Source organism: Anser brachyrhynchus, assembly GCF_964034855.1.
Source record: "Anser brachyrhynchus genome assembly, chromosome: 2".
Classification (NCBI taxonomy): Eukaryota; Metazoa; Chordata; class Aves; order Anseriformes; family Anatidae; genus Anser; species Anser brachyrhynchus.
The window spans coordinates 16,060,366-16,081,962 of record NC_137695.1 but is presented as its reverse complement, the minus strand read 5'-3'; the positions used below and the strand labels follow the sequence as shown (position 1 = coordinate 16,081,962).

Below are 21,597 nucleotides of genomic sequence, written 5' to 3'. Positions count from 1 at the left end.
CTGAAATTGTCAGCAGGCTAGGGATTAAACTTTCAGCACTTTAACACTGTTAGCTGCTGAAGAATAGCTAGAACAAAACGAAGAGCTGATAAAGATGCAGGTTTATTTAAGTTTTATTTAAGTAAAGAGCAAATAACAGCTCCAACTTCCTGAGTCCTCAACCCATTTCCTTCTTGCCCTATACACCAAGATTTTTTTCATTGTATTTTTTAGACTTTGTAAACATAGAATTACTTGCTCTGATATCTTGGCTAAATGAAATTGCTAGGTATTTTCCCCTATAATTAAGTTATATCACTGACATCATGCACATACAAATGGTTCAAATATTCTAGAAAGTGCAGCCTGAAGTAGCACTGAGATACTTCTCTTTTTATTAGGTACAATTAAATTCCACACATATCCCCGCCCACCATCTGTCAGTACAGCAATATTGACAAGAGTAAACCATAAAACGTATTTCTTACAGTACACCAAGGTATACTTAGTTTTGACAAACTGCTAGCTTTTTATGAAGAACACAACAGCCAATGTCTTTGCTGTTAGATATAAAGATTTCAGTTCCTTCTGCCTTCGTGGATAATCAAGCCTTGAGTAAACTGACTCAAATGTAGCCAGAAGTACAGCATGATCAGGGAGAATGAATAAGCAGATCATTTCAAGTCTGATTTAAAAAAAGCTATTGTACAGAAACAATCAACCGTCTTATTCCCTAGTCATAAACTACAGCCCATTCAGAACATCTCCAAAAGAAAAGTCAATGAAAAGCAGTATAAAGACGCGAAAGCAAAACTCACCTCCTCCTGATCCAACATTTGTGTTTTTAGTTTTTCTACTAGCTGGCTCTGCTGATTAATTTCTTCATCCTGCAGTTGAATTAAGACTGTGTTCAATACATTGACAAATATCACTGAGAAAAAATAATCTAAGAGAAGGCAGCATCAGGCATCTAACCTTTCTATATTCTGAGACAATTAGACAACTCAAAGCAATAAACATAAGAAATCTTTCTGAATCACAGGCTGATCCATTTAGCACCTTAACTTGGCATATACGTATAAAACACTGTGCTTCAAGGACAAAATTCTTATGTCTGTGCTTTTGCAAGTCTTCTCCAAGTTGTTCTAGCTTCCAATAAATAAATCAGATATAAAAGGTTTTTTTCATATTTAGTACTACTGCTTTAGTTTGAAATTATGTTCAATGTTTGCATATTTTATTTGAAAGTAAGAGTTTTTGCTTCCAAATACTTTATTCTTTTTTTTTTAAACCATTATTTTCCTCCTTTTGGTATACTGTTAATCCAAACTATCAGCTTGGAATGGCATACACCCAGAAAGCAGAAAAGCTATTCAAGATTCTCATGAGCTTTTCCTTCTTATTTTTTCTTTTTATCTTCCGCCCCCTCCATATGCACTCATATGCATTCAGTATGCTTTTTAGTACTTTCAGCAAAGTGGGGAAAGCATCTAAGAAAGGATGCTCACTTAGTACCAGATAAACCAGTTTTGATATCTCTTAATCAGAACTTCAGAAATAGAATAGGCACTCCTGGCAAATATTTAAACAAGCTGTGCTAACAAATGAAGACTGACAAATTAAGCATTACATAATGTAGCTCAAGATGTATTTCCAAGATGTCTTACATTAAATAAGAATGAATAAGAACGGCATACCTTGTCATCCAGTTGTTTGTATAGTTTGGCAATTTCCTCCTCACATTTTCTTCTCTCAGCATCAGTGAAATTGCCAGTTACTCCAATTGTGGTTGCTGGTTTATCATTAACAATAGTAATATCCTTGTCCACTGCAAAAGCTTCTAAGTTGGCCTTCTCCTTGTCAAACTGTTCATCAACAGGTACGGTCTCACCTTAAATAAAGGAATATAAAGTATTTTTACTTTGATAGGTAGCCATATTTACTGCTAAACTGATCTACTTCCTATTTAAGAGTATTTGTTCAGTTACACTTTTATCCCTTTATGTTCATTAACCCTTTTCTGATGAGAATACTTGACTAACTTCACATAAAAAAATGCCACACACTAGTTAAGGCACTTCTCTGGTAAACTAACTAAATTCCTTAGTGCCTTATCACAACACATTTTATGCAGTTCTTGGATGATATGGGCTCTTTCCAACATTCCAGTATCTTGTGTCAATATTCTTAAAGCATCATACTTAACTTCTCAGGTGTGGCCTCATAACATCTCTACACAAGACATGAAAAAAATCATAACCCACTCAAGTGAGACCTTTTTTTTTTTTCAGATTTACTCTAAGATGTCGTGCAGGAGTTGTCTGCATGATTGCAGAGACAGATGTATTCTGGAGTTTGCAGCTTTAGAAGATATAAGTAGTTTCCATGTTTTTCTTTTCCTGAATTTATGGTTTCATAATTAACTTGCATTTCATTGAAGTGTCTGGCAAAAAAGAACTCAATCGTTCAGAGAGGATGGACACACATTATCTACTGTTAGCACTATTTTTCTTTTGCCTACAAAGGTGTTTGAGCTATAAACAAGGACAAAACCTTATGAGACTGATATGAATTAGAGAGACAGAAAACTTTCAGTTTCTGCAATTACAATTTTTATATATATATATATATGTATGTATTTGGGACATATGTATGAGGAATGATATGTATTTTTTAAATAGTTTACCTAGGTCCAGTTCTCCTAGTAAATCAAGTGTTGAAGAACCTAATACCAACCTACTTTCAGATATTTTTACCGGTATAAAAAATATAAAAAAAAAGCTGTTCCAGTGAAAAACAGAAAGCTCCAATGTCAACCTAACATCCTCAACCTAATATCCTAGCATTAATATTCTTATTTCTGTCTGGCATGGGGTTCTTCAGTACTTTTGGTATCCTGAAGACTGAGTATCAGCTTTTCTGAAGTTTGCATAAAGTTTCTTCTTACCATTCCGCCATCTGTTGAGTTCATTTTCTAGCCACTGTATGGTGTTACGTAGAGTCTTGTTTTTCTCTTTTTCTTTCTCATACTTTTTCTTCCATTGTTCTGCAGTGAGCTCAACATTGACACAAACTGTGTTCTTAATGGTCTTTGCTCTGCATAGGAAGACAGACTTCTGAAACTGTGTTTGTTTTTTATTTATTATTTAAGAAAAGAATGTAAGGTTTTTAAGTGAAACTTTCACATATTGCTGGTAAATGTGTAAACAACTTCTACCTCTTCCAAAAGGTTGTCTCTGCTCTGCGCCAACTCAATATTCTTTCAGTTGGATAGATACAACCATTAATGGACAGAGTAATACAATAAGCTTTGAGAAGACTGAAAAATCTCGAGCTTGTTGAATTAGAGAAGATTAAGCTGTATACTTTCACCAGAGTTGGGACAGTGCACATCTTTGAATGAAGGGCAGCATTTACCATATCTAAAAAACATTTCTCTAACATAACATAATACTTTTTTTAGGGTATAAATAATTTATCTTAAGGAACTGCTCATTTCAACTAAAAATCCAGTGACCAGATCTCCACTAACCAAAAGAGGCATATGAGTTATAAAGTTCAAATGCATTTAATTCAGGTGACACACGGTCAGGTAAATCTCATCCAAATGCATCAGCTCTGGAGATAAAACTACAAGCACTAATACAACTATATGAAGTTAACGTGTAGCTTGTACATCAGTGCTGTACCTTGCTTATCTCAGTAACTCTTACATATAGCCTTCTACCACCAAATAGCCCCCTCCCCAAAGATGAAAACAGAAGAAAACTTAATGGTAGTTAGGAATGCGCCCCAACATCCAGTATTATGACTCCTATAACCATCTTTTGCAAAGTCTCATTGGGACCAATTACTACCGAAAGGCATAGTTTCCTGCTAAGTTATGTAATATTTACTTAACCTTCAGTTACTACTCCTGAGGGTTTCACCATAAACTGAAGATCCCCAGAAGGCTGAGATAATATACCAGACTAATTATGGTGACTGATATAGAAATACACTCCTGCAGCTCCTCCAGAAGTCAAAAGCAAGGAACAGTGAATCTACAGAGCTACAGTTGAAAGACATTTCCTGATATCTCATGCTAGAAATACTACGAGGAAAGGACTTCCTAGATTCCAGGAGACCAAACAAGAATTCCACTCCTACAGAATACGGTCATTACTAAAACAGCTATTAAGTGCCTATATTCTGCCAGATTTTAAGGAGTTCTAAAGTCATCTACTTTCCATTAGCAAAGTCTTCTCTGAAAAGTTGAAAACTATAGTGTTGAACTAAAATGAAAGAGGTAAGCTAACAAAAAAACAGATGAAGTAAATGAAATGCTGATAGCTTTTGTAATCTGCTCCAGTAAATGCAGTGATTAAATCTAGCATTCAGAAACTGGAATATTAAGGTGGAACGTTAATAGAAGTGTGGCAAAGACGACACGCCTAACCAAATATCAAGTTTTGATTAGGTACTTAAAAATTCAGTTACAAATTACATAGGAATTTACAACTATTAACTCAAATGTTACTAGAATGCTAAGACAGGAAACAGACTAGAAAATGTAATTCAGTACACTATCAAAGAAAGGGCAACAGACAACAGGCTCTCCCTTGTATCTTCCTGACTCCAAGACTATACGCTAAACTGCATTTTGAGCCAAACTATACATGGTTCTTCTTGAAATAGTGGCTTCAGGATCCTGTCCAGTTTAAAGATTTTTATATAGATCACAACACTTAGCCACGTGTGCACTGAAGAATTAAAGAAAGTAAACACTAATTAATTAGGTTTAGGAATCTTGACTGAGTAGCTTATTTCTCATTCTGCATTTATTTCTGAGTTTAGTAAGAACAAAATATTGAGCTACACTTACATGTGCAATCAATCAGCAGTTAAGATCTCAAACTACATGTTTTTTAAGAATGGACTTTGTTTATTTTTAGAGGTTTACTTTATCAGTTGTTGTTAGGCAGGATACACATACACAGTGCACACATAGCGCTTAACTTTTCTTGTGAAATTCTGTTTCTTGTCCCTCTTAAGTCATTTACTCACCTTTGGCCAAAGAGAAGAGTAGATTTTGTTTCAGATTCATTGTATGAAGATGGAGAACAGCAAATAACAATAGTGGTTCTGCAATTACCCCCTAGTGAATCTTGAAGGATTCTAGTCATCTTGCTATCACGATATGGAACATAAGTCTACCAAGAAAACAGTTAAATGAATCAGTTACAGTTTTTCAGACATGTTATTTAATTTGTTGAAGAGCTATGTTTTATCTAGGTGTATAGCCTCATTAGAAAGATTAAATTCTACTTTAATGCATAAAGCATGCAGTTTTATGAATTCATGAAGTTTGTACAGGACAACAAAATCTTTTTATGTTTGTTAACTTCTCGAGTACAAATAAATTTTTGGTGTGTTTAGGTCCCTTAAAGACAACTTTTTTATTCATCAGTGACAACACAGTACAAGAATAACATTTGTTTGCAATGTATCAGTGTAACTGGATTAGTTTAAGAGACTCCACACACATCACTGAGATCAGTGAAGAAATTCTTCATAGTATATTGTACAGACACAAGCCTTTAACCTTGAAGCATAAAAAACCAAAACACTTACACTGCTTTCAGCCAAAGCTGAGATGACGTTTCCAAGAGCAGATAAAGACTTGTTGATGTTCTTAGCTTCATCCAACACAGCACCTTCTGCTCCAGTTTTACTAACCTATACAATATTTTAGTAAGTTACTAGATACGTCTGCAAGAAAATCTTCCACATTTAATACAAAACTTGAATAATTTCCTCACTTTTAAGTCAGTCTTCCTTATTTATGAGGCTTATGTATTCATAAGCCAGCTGCATTAGAATAAGCAAATTATTCCTCAAACCCCATCCCTGATTCACCCTTAGTCAGTGGTCAACCTTAAAAAAAAAGAAATGCCCATGAAAAACACTACCACACAACCCACACTGAATATAGCAGGGAGTCTTATTAGCAAGAAAACCAAAACAAAACCTTATGAGAACACAGATTTTAAATGATGAATTTGACCTGCAGGAAGGAATGCTCTAGGAACTTCTGTAGGCATCAGCAGAAATGTGGAAAAAAGTTATGTCCTGACAATTCTATTTAACTTAGCTCTTCTGCCTCACAGCCAAATTTGACTCATGGTTCTATAACCCTGCTTTTACTATTCTTCTCATCAAGCTGTGATCATGAACGCAAATAAACAATTCTATTTGCTTATGTTTAAGGTAACCCAAGACAAGGCGTGAAAAACTCATTTCTTTCAAGAGGACCTGCAAAATTGCAAAACAAAAATTTGTAACATACATTGAAAGGAACAAGGCTACAGAGAATGGAGATCTGCAGCCTGATCCTTTGAAGTTTGTTTTCACTTTAGTACTTCCAGTTTCATTCTTATTAAAAAAAACTAACACAGATGACCACGAGGAAACATTCAGAATAAACAAAGGATCAGAGATGACAATGTTATAGAACAACGTCAAAGGCAACACTAAGCAGGACAGACTGGAGACAAATAAGAATAATCCCAAAAGGAAAGAAGGAATAACATCAAGAGTTTAGTAAGAAGGGTAACAGTAATATAGAATAAGCAACATGGTACATGACATTTCCTTTCCTTCTTTAAACCACTAACTCAGGAAAGCAATCTGTCATTTTAATGTTCATCAGAATTTCAAAATAAGGAACTTGGTACCACTACAAAAGAAAATGTAGATATCCCATATCCATAAATACCCTTTTGACTCCAGTACCTGTCTAGCCAACACACCTATACTGTTCTTCTTGCTCTCAAATACCGAGATTGAGCTCTAGCCTACTTCATCCCCCGTTCCATATTTACAAGCCCTCACTCCAGAAATGCAAATATGCTTAGAGGTAGTATTTAACAGCCAGTAAAGACTAGGACCCCATTTCAAGATCAAAGTTAAAAAACAATTCACAGATGACAACTGAACAGTCAGTATTACATTACTGGAAAGTGTTCAATTGTGAAAAATAGATCATTCTTTAAAGCTGGAAAAGGAATGTAACGTTACCTTTTCACTACCTGCCAAATCCACAAGGTAAAGCTTTCCACTTAGCTTCTGTTCTGTTTGAGTATTCTCTTGTTTTACGTTAATAAGAAAAATACTATGACTTCGAGAGCTGTGTTCATTCATATCTATAATAAGAAATACATAAATTGTCAAAAATACTTGTACAACCACTCTAACTTTGCTAAATAGTATCTTCCCAACAGAGAAGCACGAAATTTAAAGCAAATGAACTGTACGCAGTATTCTCCCTATGACAGCAGAGGCAGCAAGCAATGGTACCACCTAACTGAGTAACAAAGATCCAATCTCCGTAGGGCTTCTATTAATACCACAAACATGCTGATAAGGTTGGCTAGCCTGTCAACTATGGATGTCACTTAATATACTGTATTAGAGCAGAAGGCACACATTCACTATGATACCACAGCACTTTGTTTGCAGTATATAGCATTTAATAGTTTCATGAAAATTTGAACTAGATGGCCAAGCTCTCTCACATCTCTTTCTGGTTTAAATACTTACTGCCCCCCTCTACTGTGAGGCATGCAGGATAAAAACTGATATTGAACCTGAATTATTTTAAATCATTAACAAAATCTAAGCTGACTGCAATCTAAATGATGATGTTTGTCTACTTCTTCCTTTTAACCGTAAACCCTTCATAGGCTTAAAAGGACCAGCTAACTGATGCCACAGAAGCAGCTCAACATGAAAGAATACCCTTCTTTTCTGTTATTTCTCTGTTACTTAGCCTGGTCCCCATTTCAGAAGCTGACCACCTAAGAGCAATAAAGCAAAGAGGAGAACTTTTGCATTATCAGATTTTTTTTAAAGTCCCAATTCTTGACCAAAGAAATGGGAATATTTTTTTTTTTCTGCATGTTCTTTCTTCTCCTAAATAAATGGGAAAAATAACTGACAAACCTCCATCATTTTCTAATCCTGATTCTTATGGTGTTCGAAGACCTATGATGTGACTCCTTGCAACTCAGCTGCATGCCTCAGGCCAAAAAGCTTGGAACAATGGGATGCTGCTTAAATCTGCAGCGTGTCTGAATATATGTTCTGATCAGCTCTTCTTAGAAGTTGCAACAAAATTGACAAACTTAGTGGAGCCACTGTGCCTTACTTGTAGATACATAGGTTAATTTAAACTCCACAAGCTGGATTCTGCACTATTCCTAAGGCAGAACTAAACTCTTCTTCCTCCAATGATTCAGAGTTCTTCACTGATCATTTCTCTTTCCAATCCAAGCCTAAGTAATAGCATCTAACAAGAAACAAATTGAAAGACTTGTTTCTTAAAGACATGCCGAAACTGCTTGCATTAGACCTTTAAAACACCAGGATTTAGTTCACCATTTTAGTCTTCCCCACTTTTTGAGATATACCAGAAGGCAAACAATAAAGCACTAAAGGAGATAAGGATAACACTTACTTGTAACTGCTACATGTCGGTTTGACTTTCCTTCATCTATAGTATCCATAACTTCTTCTGGACTACATACAAAACGCTCTGTGCAACCCTTTAAAAAACAGCAAAACAAAGGGTAAAGTACCAACAAGCCAGAAGTAAGAGGTGTACACTAGAAGAGTAAGAGACCAAAATGGTATCAGACTGACACTAACCTTTACATAGGGAACTCTATTTTTGTCTTCATGAACAGAAAGATTGGTCTTTGAAACTGGAAGAGAAAAAGTTCTAAAGCTAAGGCATTTATGATTTTTTTTTTTGCAAAACAAATGAGACATTTATTACAAGTACAAGTCACAGATGTTATTTTTCATCAACACTTTTCAAAAACCAAACATACATTAAACAACCATTACTTCAGCTTTAGTTGCATCATACAGATTAGCTGCATGCTTTCTCATTTTGATGTACCCCTAACATACAGGTTACTATTAGCACACCGCATATTTATCTTAGTATCACACTACAGTTGTTTTTTTTTTTTTACATTTCTCTCCAGACAGATTTACTTGCTATGTTCAATAATAGAAGGCTTACCATCCAAAAGGTCCCTTATTTTATCCAAGTATATTTCAAAATATGACACCTAGAAGTGTGAAGGGAAATAAAGATATAGCATAAGAAAGCAAAAACACTTAGCTTTTCAACCACAGAGATCCAGTATGATTATTATGAACTAAAATACACCTTTAGGAAGAAAATATTTTGATCAAAAGCTTCAAGCACTATCAGCACTTCCACTGGTTATCAAGATGACTACCATCAACACTTAATGGAAATGAGATTGAAGTGTTAACGTAATTCTTTAAGAAGTGCCAGTTACTTCTGAAATAACATTTAGATTTTCCAAGTTACAGGCATTCAAAACAGATACAGAACATCCATTTAACCAGACTACTTCTAGTTATAAGAGATTAAATAATTAACACAGAAAAGTTTACCTTAATATGAAATTCAAGATTCTCATCCATAGAGTAAATATAATTAAAAATGTCTTGCACTATTCTTGGAATAATTCCCATTCCATCTGGGTCGTGAAGCTTCCCCTTATTAGAAAGGGAAACAACAAAACATTCACACTTAATCCAACAGCACCAAGTACTTGAAGGAGAAACAAAAAGTCAGACAAGCTAATTTTAAAATGCTGGCAAGTACAGTGTACTTATGTTATCTGCACAGGAAATGTTTGACTGCCCATTTAGGCCCAGCTTTTGCCAGGAGTGAAAAGATCAGCTTCAGAAGTCTCCCAAACAGCTAAAAGTGAGAAATCTACCACGAACAATATTCTTGTGCTTCTAAAGCCAGCTACTGAGGGCTGAATAAATACAATAATTGCCATTCCCAGTCCTGAAAAACATTTTGGGTATCAAAATGTTGCAATGGAAAGAAAAAGAAAAGGAAAGATCTGGATGCCCCATCTCTGCAAGTGTTCAAGGTTAGGTTGGACGGGGCTTTGGGCAACCTGATCTATTGGAAGATTTCCATGCCTGCGGCAGGGAGAACTGACACTAGATGGTCTTTAAAGGTTCCTTCCAACCCAAACCATTCTGATTCTGCAAGAACAAGCTGACATCTCTCTAGGAAAATAAGACTATTGTGGTGAAAATAGATGACAGTGATATTAAGATAAAATTATTTCAAGATTTCTTACTTCCATAGTGTGTGTCTTTCCAGATGACGTTTGCCCATAAGCAAATATTGTACCATTGTATCCCTCAAGTACATCTAGAGGGAAAGAGTATTTTCATTAGGGTTAATTTCCTTTAGAAGAAGGAAAGTAAAATGAAATAGAAACAGAAGCAAACAGTTTCTAATACATTTATCAAGTTAAATCATTCCATGTTTGGGAACTCAGTGTGAGATGGGGACGATGTTCCCTCCCTACCCCTTTAAAAGTACAAAGCCACCACTAACTCCATTTTAGAAGTTTACTTTATTAGATTCCTTCAGCCATAAAAATCAAGATTTCAGAGTCAGGAACAAAAAGGAAATCAATACAACTGCTGGGTTGAACAGATTGCCTTTGACAATTCAGAGGAAGAAATCATACATGAGAACATTACAGCATTTGCTGCCTTCACAGTAAAGTTTAAGTGTCAGATCGTTAAGGCAACAGGCTATGCCCTAAGTTTCAAGCAGCTTACTCTTCGGCCATAGGTTTGTATTTTAAATCATGAATGAACCAACCTGAAGTTTTAAACTGAGGGGTAAGGCTGTTTTGTTTGTTTATTTAAAAGTCAGTTACTGTGGAATCACATCCAACAAGCAAACAAAGGGAAACAAAGATTAGATTTTTAGATGGGGGAAGAGGAGCAAATGGGCTGGGTACAATTCTTCATTAACTCCATTTTTTAAAGGAACAAACTTCTGATCTAATCCTGATTACTATTTAACTCACTGAAGAGTTAAATGCTTGCAGGAGCGTGGATTTTTAACAGCAATTCACTTTTCTGATGATTAATACGAGTTTGAAAAAGAATCACATCTAAAGTCTCCTTTAAACTGTGTATTAAATAAAAAAGCTAAGAAAAGATCAATAATCTACATATGGTTTCCTCAAGTTTCCTTTCATCTTATATTCCTCCAAACTAAAACAACTGTAGGATGTTTTCCAATATCAATAAATAAAAAAACCTACAAGTTATTTTCAAACAAAAGACAGACTTTTGTTTAAAATAACTGGTATGAAATTAATAATCTTTTGCAGAGATTTTAAAAAAATATAACAACGGGTAAATATTATCAAACATTGCAAACAACTGAAACGGCATTTTTTAGCGCTGACATAACGGCTCAACTACAGGATGATTTTATACTGTTATGAACCGTGTTGGCTCTTATTAAATAATCCGAAGGTAAAAGGAAGCAAGAGAAGCATTAATTTTCAACATCAAAATCCACACAAATGTGACACTTACAGTTTGTTCCACCTTACCTTTGACAATCTTTTTAGCACAATCATTGTATACTTGTTCCTGTGATGTGTTTGACTGGAATACACGGTCAAATATATATGGCTTGGACTGTAGAAAAGAGAGACAGAAGAATTACTCATAAAAAATCCTGTAAGTACAACTGAAAGGTGTTTGTTCATGTAGTTCAGAAGTAGCCTATTCGGCCTCAGTCCAATCATGTTTTATTTTAAGCACTTCAAGGATGTAGTGAGGAAATCAGCTTATGTATGTGTATGTGTTGCCTAACTCTTCACAAGCTTGCCTACAAATAAGGCCTTGAATTAAATATATTTGGTTTCAAAGTGCAACCTAAAGAGTTCTCCAAAACTACCCTGCCACATGACCTCAACTTACTTGATTTACAATGTAAACCAATGCCTAGTCTGTACATGGGAGAACCCTTTATTGTCTTCTTTATTCTCTTCCACTCCTCTGGTAGTGTGTTTACTCTGGCAAACCCAAATTACCAAGAACAACTTACACCACATCACACAGAATAGCTGTCGTCAAAATATTTCTTAAAAACCTCAAACCAAAAGAAACACTGAGATCACCTACAGTCAGCACAAGAACTATTTCTCCATACACGATAACCCTACAATAAAGCTCCATAAACAGAAGGAAAAGGCCATTTTGGGGGAAGGCAACCTTTCACAGAAGACTCATTTCAGAAGACCCCAGAAGAGGAAGCTCTGACATAGCTTTCTGAAAGGAATTTTGGATTTTTATAACAGTTATAACCAGCTGACAGACCATTAGGATATGAATTATTACGCTCATCTTAAGCTGAAATTTTCATAGCATTTTTGGACCTTGATTTAGCATCTCTGCAGCCAGCCAAGGTTTACACCGGTTCTAAATCAGCTCCTACTGCTAAGTTCACTGTAACTGTTAAGTGCTCCATTTTGCCTAAATTTAATTCACCAACATCCTTTCCCTCCCCCAAGGATACTCTGGAACTGCCTCCCTGGCAGCGAAACAAGTCTAGTTTCCATCTTTCGCCCACCCACCACATTCCCCAGCCTGACCTTCCATTTGCCTTTTAATAACATCTAGCAGAACACCAAACAAAGCTTGTTAGATCCAACGTGTATCCATCTGCTTAGAGGGCTTGAATTCAGATAGATGAACTCCCTCTTGGAAAAAAAGAAAATTACAGAGTTCACGGTGTAAGTATGCTTAAGAAACCACAAGACTCAGTAGGCAGAAACTATCCCTAAGGTGCTAAAGTCTGCCAGAACATTTCTTTCACAGGAGGGAAAACACAAGCCTTCCCAATTACTCATTTTAGCTTTAAACGCACCTCCAATTCTTATGTTCTAGAGGTAGAATAGATGCCACTATACACACCAGAAGACAAACAACTAACAAATCCAAGTAACCCTGAGGTAAGAAAATAAAGGCTGAGAACATGTTATGTAAAAAGGTTAAGTCACTGCAGAAAAGATAGCACTAGTTGTAAGTCTCATTAGCAGCTATAATTTCAGAAAGTCTTCAACTTCACTGCAAGTAACACCGCAAGTTACCCACATCACAAAACTTTTGGCAGATTTGTTTCACGCTCAGGTTCATCTGTGTGTTTGTATGCACAGAAGGAATACCCATTTTGGAGGAACATGTTTACTGTTACACAGTGGAAAAATCAAGTGGGGAAAGTGAGCGCCCGACACCAGTGGTGCAGCCGATAACTAGCAGGAAGGGATGCCACCCAGACAGACGCTGCCAGGCCATGTGAACCATGTTACATTCGACAAGGCCAAGCACCAGGTCCTGCACCTGGGTTGGGGCAATCACCAGTATCCATCTAGACTGAGTGAGCAATAGGTTGGGAGCAGCCCTGCAGAAAAGGATTTGTTGCTACTGGAGAATGAAGAACTGGATATGAGCCAGCAATGCACACTTACAGCCCAGAAAGCCAACGGTACCTTAGCCTGTGTAAGAATTGTGTCCTGCAGCTCTGGAGCACGATTCTCCCCCTCTACTTTGCTCATTTGAGACCCCACCTGGAGCGCTGTGTTCAGCTCTAGGGTCCACAGAGCAACACTGACATGGGCCCGTTACCTGGAGCTGTTAGAGTAAGTCCAGAGGAGGCCACAAGGATGATCAGAGATCTGGAGCACCCCTCCTGTGAAGACAGGCTGAGGGAGCTGGGGCTGTTCAGCCTGGAGAAGACGAGGCTCCAGGGAGACCTGACAGCGGTCTTTCAATGTTAAGGGGGTTAATAGGAAAGAAGGGGAGAGACTCTTTACCGGGGTGTGTAGTGACAACACGTTTTTAAACTAAGAAAAAATCATAGATTTAGATTGGACAGAAGAAATCAATGAGGGTGGTGAGGCACTGGTACAGTTTGCTCAGAGAAAGTGTGGATGCCCCATCCCTGGAGGTGTTCAGGCAGGCTGGATGGGGCTTTGGGCAGCCTGGTCTAGTGGGAGATGTCCCTGCCCACAGCAGAGAGCCTGGACTAGATGATCTGTAAAGGTCCCTCCCAACCTAAACCATCCTGTGATTCTGTGATCATTACAAATAATCTGTGCAACATAAAATTTAATTAGTTTAAATCGTTAAATTCTCCAAACTATTACTCTTGAAAATATTTAGATAATAATTCCAATTAAGTTGCATCTTCCTAAAACTTCCAAATATTTTAGAATAATCAGGGAACGTTCATGGACAGAATCTTCTGACAGTTTATGCAGCTACTATTAACAACACTATCTTCTCACAGATCCCAACACAACTTATCTTTGCTGTCCCCAACAGAGCATGACAGCTATGAGAACAGAAAAGTACATTGAAATGCAAACGTTATTTTCCATACTATAGGTATTTGAACATACACACATTTTGTATTTCTATATTACTACAGAATATATACAATGCCAGACAGCAATTTTTAATTCCCTTCAAAGAAATCCAGCTAAAAATAACTAAATGAATGAAACCAGCCCACTTTCCACTACAGGAAGATGCCTTGTTTATAAAGTACTGTAGGCAAGAACTGAGCTGGCCTGTAACTATCCTGCAATCTACTGGTTCTGAAAAGCTTTGCTTCTCTAAGTTTTAAACACTGTTCAGAGGCAAGGTTCTCCCCCCCCACACACACACACTCTTCTGGCAAGCAGAAGTTGAATGAGTTACACTCTTCTTTTTCATCTGTGTAAAAGGAAAATTGCGTTTACTAACTCAAGACTAATCCCTAGACACAGAATACTTTGAGACTAGTTACTCTAATTTGGCTCTGTTCTCTTATGAAGGTATCTGAATGGTAACTTGAGAGTATCTCATAATTACTGTCTCTTTTGGTTTACAAAATGTTAATATAAAGAATAGCGCATACGATGAATGCCATAGATTAGTAAGATGAGGAAGCCAAGCTGCAAGGACTTCACACAGGCAATAATGCCTTTAATTGGAATTTGTCATGTGCCTCGCAGCTTTCCCTGTATAAATAAAAGAGATCAATCTCCCTCAACAACCGCTACCAACTACAAAATTTAATTACAACCAAAAGAATCCTCAAAAACAGCCCTGTTCATACCCCATCCCTTGCGGGTGGTACGTGGTATATTTGTTTACATGCCCTCAGCATTACACTTTTCTAGGTGAAGCTCGAATACAACTTCAAAGCATTCAAAACCCCAATTACATACTTTCCTCCCCTCCCAGACTGCAGTACATTTCTTTATCACACCTATGACAAGCCCACATCAGAGGCATGTCCCTACTCCATCATTACTGAATCAATACCTCACCAAGTAGGTTTAACCAAGCAGGTTCCTGGATAATTATGTTTTAAGAATACAAGTTACTCCCACCTAGTGTGGTTTCACATCAATGACATCTGCATACCATGTCTTATCGCTGCTCTTACAGTCTACTTTCTGCTGTAAACAAAGCAGGAATAGTATCACACAGATTACCCTGCCCTAGAAAGCCTGGTCATTACCTTTAAGGGATTAATCAAGACAGATTAAAGTGTCAGATATTTTTTTCTGTATCAGATGCCTTTTCTTCCCCAAGAAGTAAACAGTTGGATGATATGAAGGCAATGAAAACACAGGAGGCCCAAGCAGCATTACCACAAGGTATCCACAGCTGTGGTAGTAATATATTGTCACTAGTGGGATATGATGCTGCTTTGACATACTCCAGAAATTTTCAGCAATCCTACAAATAAAATGTAAACATGTGCCCTATAAATGACACAAAGCAACAAGCGACCAAGCAGAGCCTCTGACTTCCTCTCTCCAGAGAGGGGATTTAACACTTACATTCACTCCTTGCCTGGCGTTTGTTCTGCTATCAGCCACCAGACAGCTCTCGTAGCTCTTTGTACTAACAGAGGTTGTCCCACAGCAAGAACTTTGCGAGCACTCCACAGCCCTCAGAAAGTACATCTGCCAACATGACTGAAGCGGTAGCTGAACTGAACACAAGGTTTACATTCAAACAGAGAGTTTTGCAGTTAAAGACCAGTTGTTTTCCTCCACTCGCTAGAACAGGCTGCTGAAACACCGTCATACCTGCCCTAACTTTGCCTTGGAGGGAGGCTGAAGCAAGAAGTAACGGGCCTACCTCTCACCTTTACGTTTTGCAACTTTAATATTCTTCCCAGGAGCACAAAATACATGAAAAGAAAAGCCCCACGCTGCATGATCTCTGGAAAGTATGATGTCAAATACCTGACTCAGTTCTTCCCATCGCTAAGCTAAGGTATTACTGCTCGAACACACCTACCAGTGCTTTCTTCTTGTCCTAGCTCTATGCTTAGGAAACTGCAGCTGATACAGAACAGTTAGTGAACCTCAGCTCTGCCTGCCCCATTTTTCTTATTTCTGTGCAAATATTGCAATTCAAGTATCAACATGAATACAGTTAATTTTTGTAGCAGTTATTTATTGAAGAAGGACTAAAACATGAGATTTTTTAAATAAAAAAGTGACTGGAAACTCAATTTCCAGCATGAAAACAGAAGTTTTGGAACAAGAGTTTCAGCAAAGCTTTGCTTTAGCATAATGTTTCTTCTAAAGAGAGAAGTCCATGCTGCTGGCATAAAAACAGTCATTGAATTTCAGAACGAAAGATAAAGATGAGACAAGTGAGGTGTTTTAAGCAAGTGGTACAGCAACCACTGAGCATCATCCTTTAAATATCACTGTAAGCTAAAGTATTTGCTTTCTGTTAAATTGAGACATTTTTCAGAGGATATCGGTGTAACAATTATGCACCATTTCATAGAAGGAAAAGTATTAAAAAACAACACTGAAAGAACACCATTGTTTCAGCTACATATAGTTATTTTCTATTTACGTTTGAAGTTCTACTGCAAGCACTAATTATTTTATTTGTGTTTCTAGTTAAGTGTGTGCTTTCTTTCACACTAGCAAAATAACACAAAGTTTTTTCAAGAACATACTTTGCTTCTTGCATTGACGTGGTCCAGCACAGCCTTTCCTGCAGCAACACACATGAATTACATTTTCCTTTTGAATAATCTTGTGCCAAAAGCTCCAGTAATAACAAGTGATCTTCATTAATCTGATTCTAATGCAAGTTAAACCTAGCTTTGCTCTCATTTACTATCCAATATTAGTTTAAAAGGCAACAAAAGAGAAAGCTAAATGTCTCGGATTCTTCACAGGGGTTACAGCTCACCTCTAGAAAACAGTACTCTATACAAATATGAAAATACAGGCAGGTAAGTCAGATTTTCTTTCTTAAAAACCGTAGAAATAATTAATATACTATCATAATGACTTGAAACATCTGGAGGACAGAGGGATACCGCCTATTTGTGTGACTGCCCATAACACCTCAGCGCTTCAGTCATTTGATAGTACTGTTCTCAGTTTAGGCGTCAGTCCAAAAAAGACCAAGTGTGACTGTATTCAGTGATTTATCTTTTGGACAGTTGTACGATAAGCAAGACTAGGTATAGAAATGTTTTTAAAATAGGTACAGATTTGCTATGCAGAACTACAAAGTTATCCAGTCTCAAGTAGTTTTACATTTAAAAAAAACAAAGGACAATCACACCTATTATAACTTTGCTGTTCCTCCTCGTTCCATCTTATTCAAAAGCCTGACACTCATGAGCAAATTCCTATCAACTGTAGCATAAAGGTAGATTTATGATGTTTAACATGAACATCACATACTCATAACAAGCCACCTCATTGTCCATTTTAACAGAAGCCTTTTATTTACTTAAAAAAAAGAACCATTTAAAAATACTTTGTCGTGTATTAAAATAGAAAAAACTCCTTTAAATTAATACTGTAAAAGCTCTTTACTAGCTTTAAAAAAAAAAAGTTAACCTGTGGAGGGATAGCAGTTAGTTCCAAAGTCTACTCTTCAGAACAGACCGACACCACACATCCCCTCAAATTGCTGCTATGCACTAGCTACAATTAAAACAAGCATTTTATCTAACACAGATGAAAACAACTCACTTGTCCAGAAAGACAACCATGCCGTAATTACACAGGAGCTAGGAAAAGAAGGGGGAAGGGAGGACAGATAGTTCAGAGATGACAGGGGAGTCAAGGAGGGAGGAAGAAAAGGGTTTGGCTATAGTCACTGATCTGCTTCCCCACCCTCCTCCACAGAGGAGTCAAATCCGCAGTCTGCTACACGCTCTGCTTCCACTGCCTCCTGGCTTCCACCTCCTATCTGCCATTCCAGGCAACTCCCAAATATTATTAAAGAAGTCCTCCCTGTTTCAGCATAGACTTGAAAGGTGAAAGTCCTCTGCGCTGCTCAGTTCGAAGCAGCTAAGGAAAGCAGCTATAAAAGCGGCTCAGCTGCTGCTCAACAGGCAGCCAAAATCACTTGCATGAATAAATACGGAAATCAATCAGCTGATGGCAACCAAACATTCAGCCTGTGGAGGAATGTTTTTAGAAACTGTTTCATGAGAAGACCTGTTTCTGTTACCATCCTCTCTTTGGCAATTCCACAACACACAGGAGAGGTGGTTGCCTACACTGTTAGGTTGGAAGGTCCAAGACTTTACAAGCTCTGTCAACTTTTTTTAAAAAAAGTCCATGGGTTAAAGTAATTGCCTGAACAGTTTTAGATAATCTAGTTCCAATGTTGAGAACATCAATCTTGTCATATATCCACTATTATAAAAAAAGTCAAAACCCACAAGACATCAACCCTATATGAAGATTTTCTGAAATAAATTCAAATACTGTCACTGCTACCCAACCTAATAGTTTTGGGTGGTTATCTTTCCAAAGTCAGACACAATAAGTCCTGCATCTGGGACCACTGAAGGATTTTTTAGTTTTAACCAATGCAGAAACCACCAAAGGGAAGTTGTAACTCTAAATATTAATTCCCTGCCAAGTCCCAGCAGAGAGCCCCACATGATCCCTCTGGAGCACACCATCAGACTGTTCTACACAGATTTAGTGCTATCTCAGCCCAATTTACATTTTAGATATTTTTTAAAGTGTATTTAAAGAGCATGTAAGCAATGTAAGTTTTTCTTGGTCTCTCTAGCCCATGAACTACTTTAAGAAGATGTGGAAAAAAATGTTTAAAAAAAAGTCTGAGAACATCAAGATTTCTAAAACTAATCTTGTATTTTAAGCAGAACATACATTGTCATAATGAATGGATACTCATTGATTGAAGTGAGATCACTTATTCTAATTAAGTTTTCCATTTTCCAGGCTTGGTTCCCTACTCTGAGGAGTTTACCTGTATAGCTTAAGTAAGAGATATACTCCAACACACTGACTTGCCAACTGAAATAAGTCTCAAATTACCTTATTTCATGAACTTGCTGCCCTTCTTGTAGCTCCAGACTCATGGAATTCCATATTTTATTGACAATTTTGTTGAACTTTAACAGACTAATATTTAGTAATTGATACTAAAAAGGAGTACATTACTAAATTGCCTCGCTTCGACTTCAGGTACAGTGAAAAAAAGGAAGCTATTGTTGGGAGTCTCAAGAAACAGTATCCCAAAGACTAAATTTAAGTCTGATTGTAACTGAAGTCTCCAAGTTACTTTCTGCAATGCAAAACCGACAATATCTCGTGAGAAAAAAGTATTTCTATGAAAACACAAGTTAAAAGTCTGCAAAAATAAACACTGTGAATAAAGCGCTTGCACAACCCTAACCAAACCAAGCAATGAACTCCCGTATTTTCAATTCTAGCTCCCCTCTGTAGCTAAATATGACACGCTGAACAAAAAGGAGAGGATTATCTTCTCCCCTGCAAGATTCTGATTGTTTTATAACAGGCCTCATACTTCACAAGGCAGCTTAATTAAAACGCATTTATAAGCGTGTAATAAGCCAAATGATCTCAGTTTATTCTGGCTTGAAAAAAAATAAAAACAACAACAAAAAGTTATCGGCCGATGACTGATTTACAGACGAGGAGCCCTGACGAGCTGGAGCCCGCATTGTTCCGCGTTTCTTCGCACAAAACCTCTCCTCAGGCGGCCGGCTCTGTGGCAGCAGCTCCGGTGCTTGCACTTTGAAGGCGTTCGGCGGCCAAACTCCCTGCGGCCGCCCAGGCCGGGCGCAGCAGCCTGGCCATGGGACACCCCGCAGGACACGGCGCCTCCCGGCCGCCCCGACGGCTCCAGCAGCGCCTCAGGGTGCGGGGCTGGAGCCTCCCCGGCCCGCTGCCCCCCGCCCGCCCCACAGTCACCTCATGGCCGCCTCCTCCTGCCCCCTAGCCCCTCCGTGCCCACCCCCGGCCCCCATCCCCAACCCCGCCCGACCCCCCCGTGCCGGGCTGCCCCTCACCGCGATGACGACGGTGTCCTCGCCCTGGAACTTGGCGATGTACTTGTCGCCGCGGGTCACCTCGGACTCGTTGAGGGGCCTGAAGCGGCACATCACTTTGATGTTACACTCCGCCGGGTCCGCCATCTTAGGGCGCCGCCGCCCGCGGGGCGCTCAGCTCGGCTCTGGCTCCGCTCCGCTCGGCCTCCGCCGCTGTCCCCACCCCTCACCGCCACCGCCCGGCTCCGGGCAGGGTCTCTCAAGACACCTCCGCCACCGGGAGGCCCGAGTCCGCCCGGGCAGAGGGGAACGGGGAACAGGGAAGGGCCCCGACCGGCCGCCGCCTCCCGCTCTCACTCCCGCCCCAATATGGCAGCCATGGCGGCGCCCGCTGCCGGCGAGGCCCGGCACCGCCCCCTCCCCGGGCAGAGCAGGGGGTGACGTCACCCTCCGCAGAGCCCCGCCCCGCCGCCCTCCTTGGGGCGGGCTCGGGGTGACGCGGGAGCGCTAGGGCGCAGGCGCCAAGGCTGCTGTGAGGGAGGGGCGGGGCTTCGGTGAGGGGCTTGGCTCTGTGAGGGGCGGGGCTCCCTGAGGAGGGGGGAGCCGTGAGGTGCCTGGTGGCCGAGAGGGCGGCCCCACGCTGCCCCTGCCCTCATTCTGGGGGGAACTGGGTTTGGTCAGGGAATCGGAAGTGTGAGGTGAAGGCTTCAAGCAGGAGGTGGATGTTGAAACCCACATCCACATTTCGTGGGTCCTCACCTGTGTTTAAGTGTTACAACCGCCCTTTGGTGTTTTCCGTGGTGATCAAACCAGAAAGTCCTTCAGTGGAACCAGGTGCAGCACTTGCTGTGTCCGACTTTGGGAAAACAAGGCTGTAGAAACGCCTTTTCAGCCCAATTAAAACAAACAAACAAACAAAACAGTATTTTGTTTTGGTTGATTGGTTTATTCCAAGTTTTATTTAGTACTGATCACAGCTCTGATTCTAGTCGACAGAAACTTATGGACCGTGGGCTAAAATGTTGTCAGGTAAACCCCTGAGATCAGAGATCTTCAAGTTTCATGGGTTTGCCACCATACCTCTTACATCCCGGAATAATGTGAACGTTCAAATTGGGGCAAAGTACGAACTCGCAGCTCAGAGCAGGCTGCTTCCTGACAGAAATCACGAGGTATAATGGAAACTTCTCATATAGTCTTGAAATTAATAAAAAAGGGAGCTTTTTTCTTAAATTAGTCAATGTCCAGAATGACTGTACCAATGCCCCTCCCTTTAAGAACAGTAAAAGACTGAATTTTGAGAGAGACCATCTGAAATCAGCCTATATTTTCAGGGGCCTTTGCAGTTGAAGGATTTGAAGGGTGTATTTACATGT

The 21,597-nt window shown here is 38.9% G+C and overlaps 1 protein-coding gene across 2 annotated transcripts in view; it reads right to left on the bottom strand.

Annotated features, from left to right (window-relative positions):
- The window catches only part of KIF5B (kinesin family member 5B), a 35,693-nt gene extending 15,044 nt beyond the window's left edge, over positions 1 to 20,649 (bottom strand). The window contains exons 1-13 of one of the 2 annotated variants that reach the window (XM_080579915.1): positions 20,243 to 20,649; positions 11,448 to 11,535; positions 10,164 to 10,237; positions 9,454 to 9,558; positions 9,050 to 9,098; positions 8,668 to 8,723; positions 8,477 to 8,564; positions 7,039 to 7,163; positions 5,593 to 5,697; positions 5,026 to 5,171; positions 2,927 to 3,075; positions 1,677 to 1,870; positions 798 to 866 (exon numbers count right to left, since the gene is read on the bottom strand). In XM_080579915.1, the coding sequence (XP_080436041.1) occupies positions 798 to 866; positions 1,677 to 1,870; positions 2,927 to 3,075; positions 5,026 to 5,171; positions 5,593 to 5,697; positions 7,039 to 7,163; positions 8,477 to 8,564; positions 8,668 to 8,723; positions 9,050 to 9,098; positions 9,454 to 9,558; positions 10,164 to 10,237; positions 11,448 to 11,535; positions 20,243 to 20,368 (1,374 nt within the window). In that variant the 5' untranslated portion in view covers positions 20,369 to 20,649. The remainder of the gene's footprint in view (positions 1 to 797; positions 867 to 1,676; positions 1,871 to 2,926; positions 3,076 to 5,025; positions 5,172 to 5,592; positions 5,698 to 7,038; positions 7,164 to 8,476; positions 8,565 to 8,667; positions 8,724 to 9,049; positions 9,099 to 9,453; positions 9,559 to 10,163; positions 10,238 to 11,447; positions 11,536 to 20,242) is intronic. The other variant, XM_080579914.1, reaches the window with a different exon arrangement.
- Positions 20,650 to 21,597: the final 948 nt, after the last annotated feature.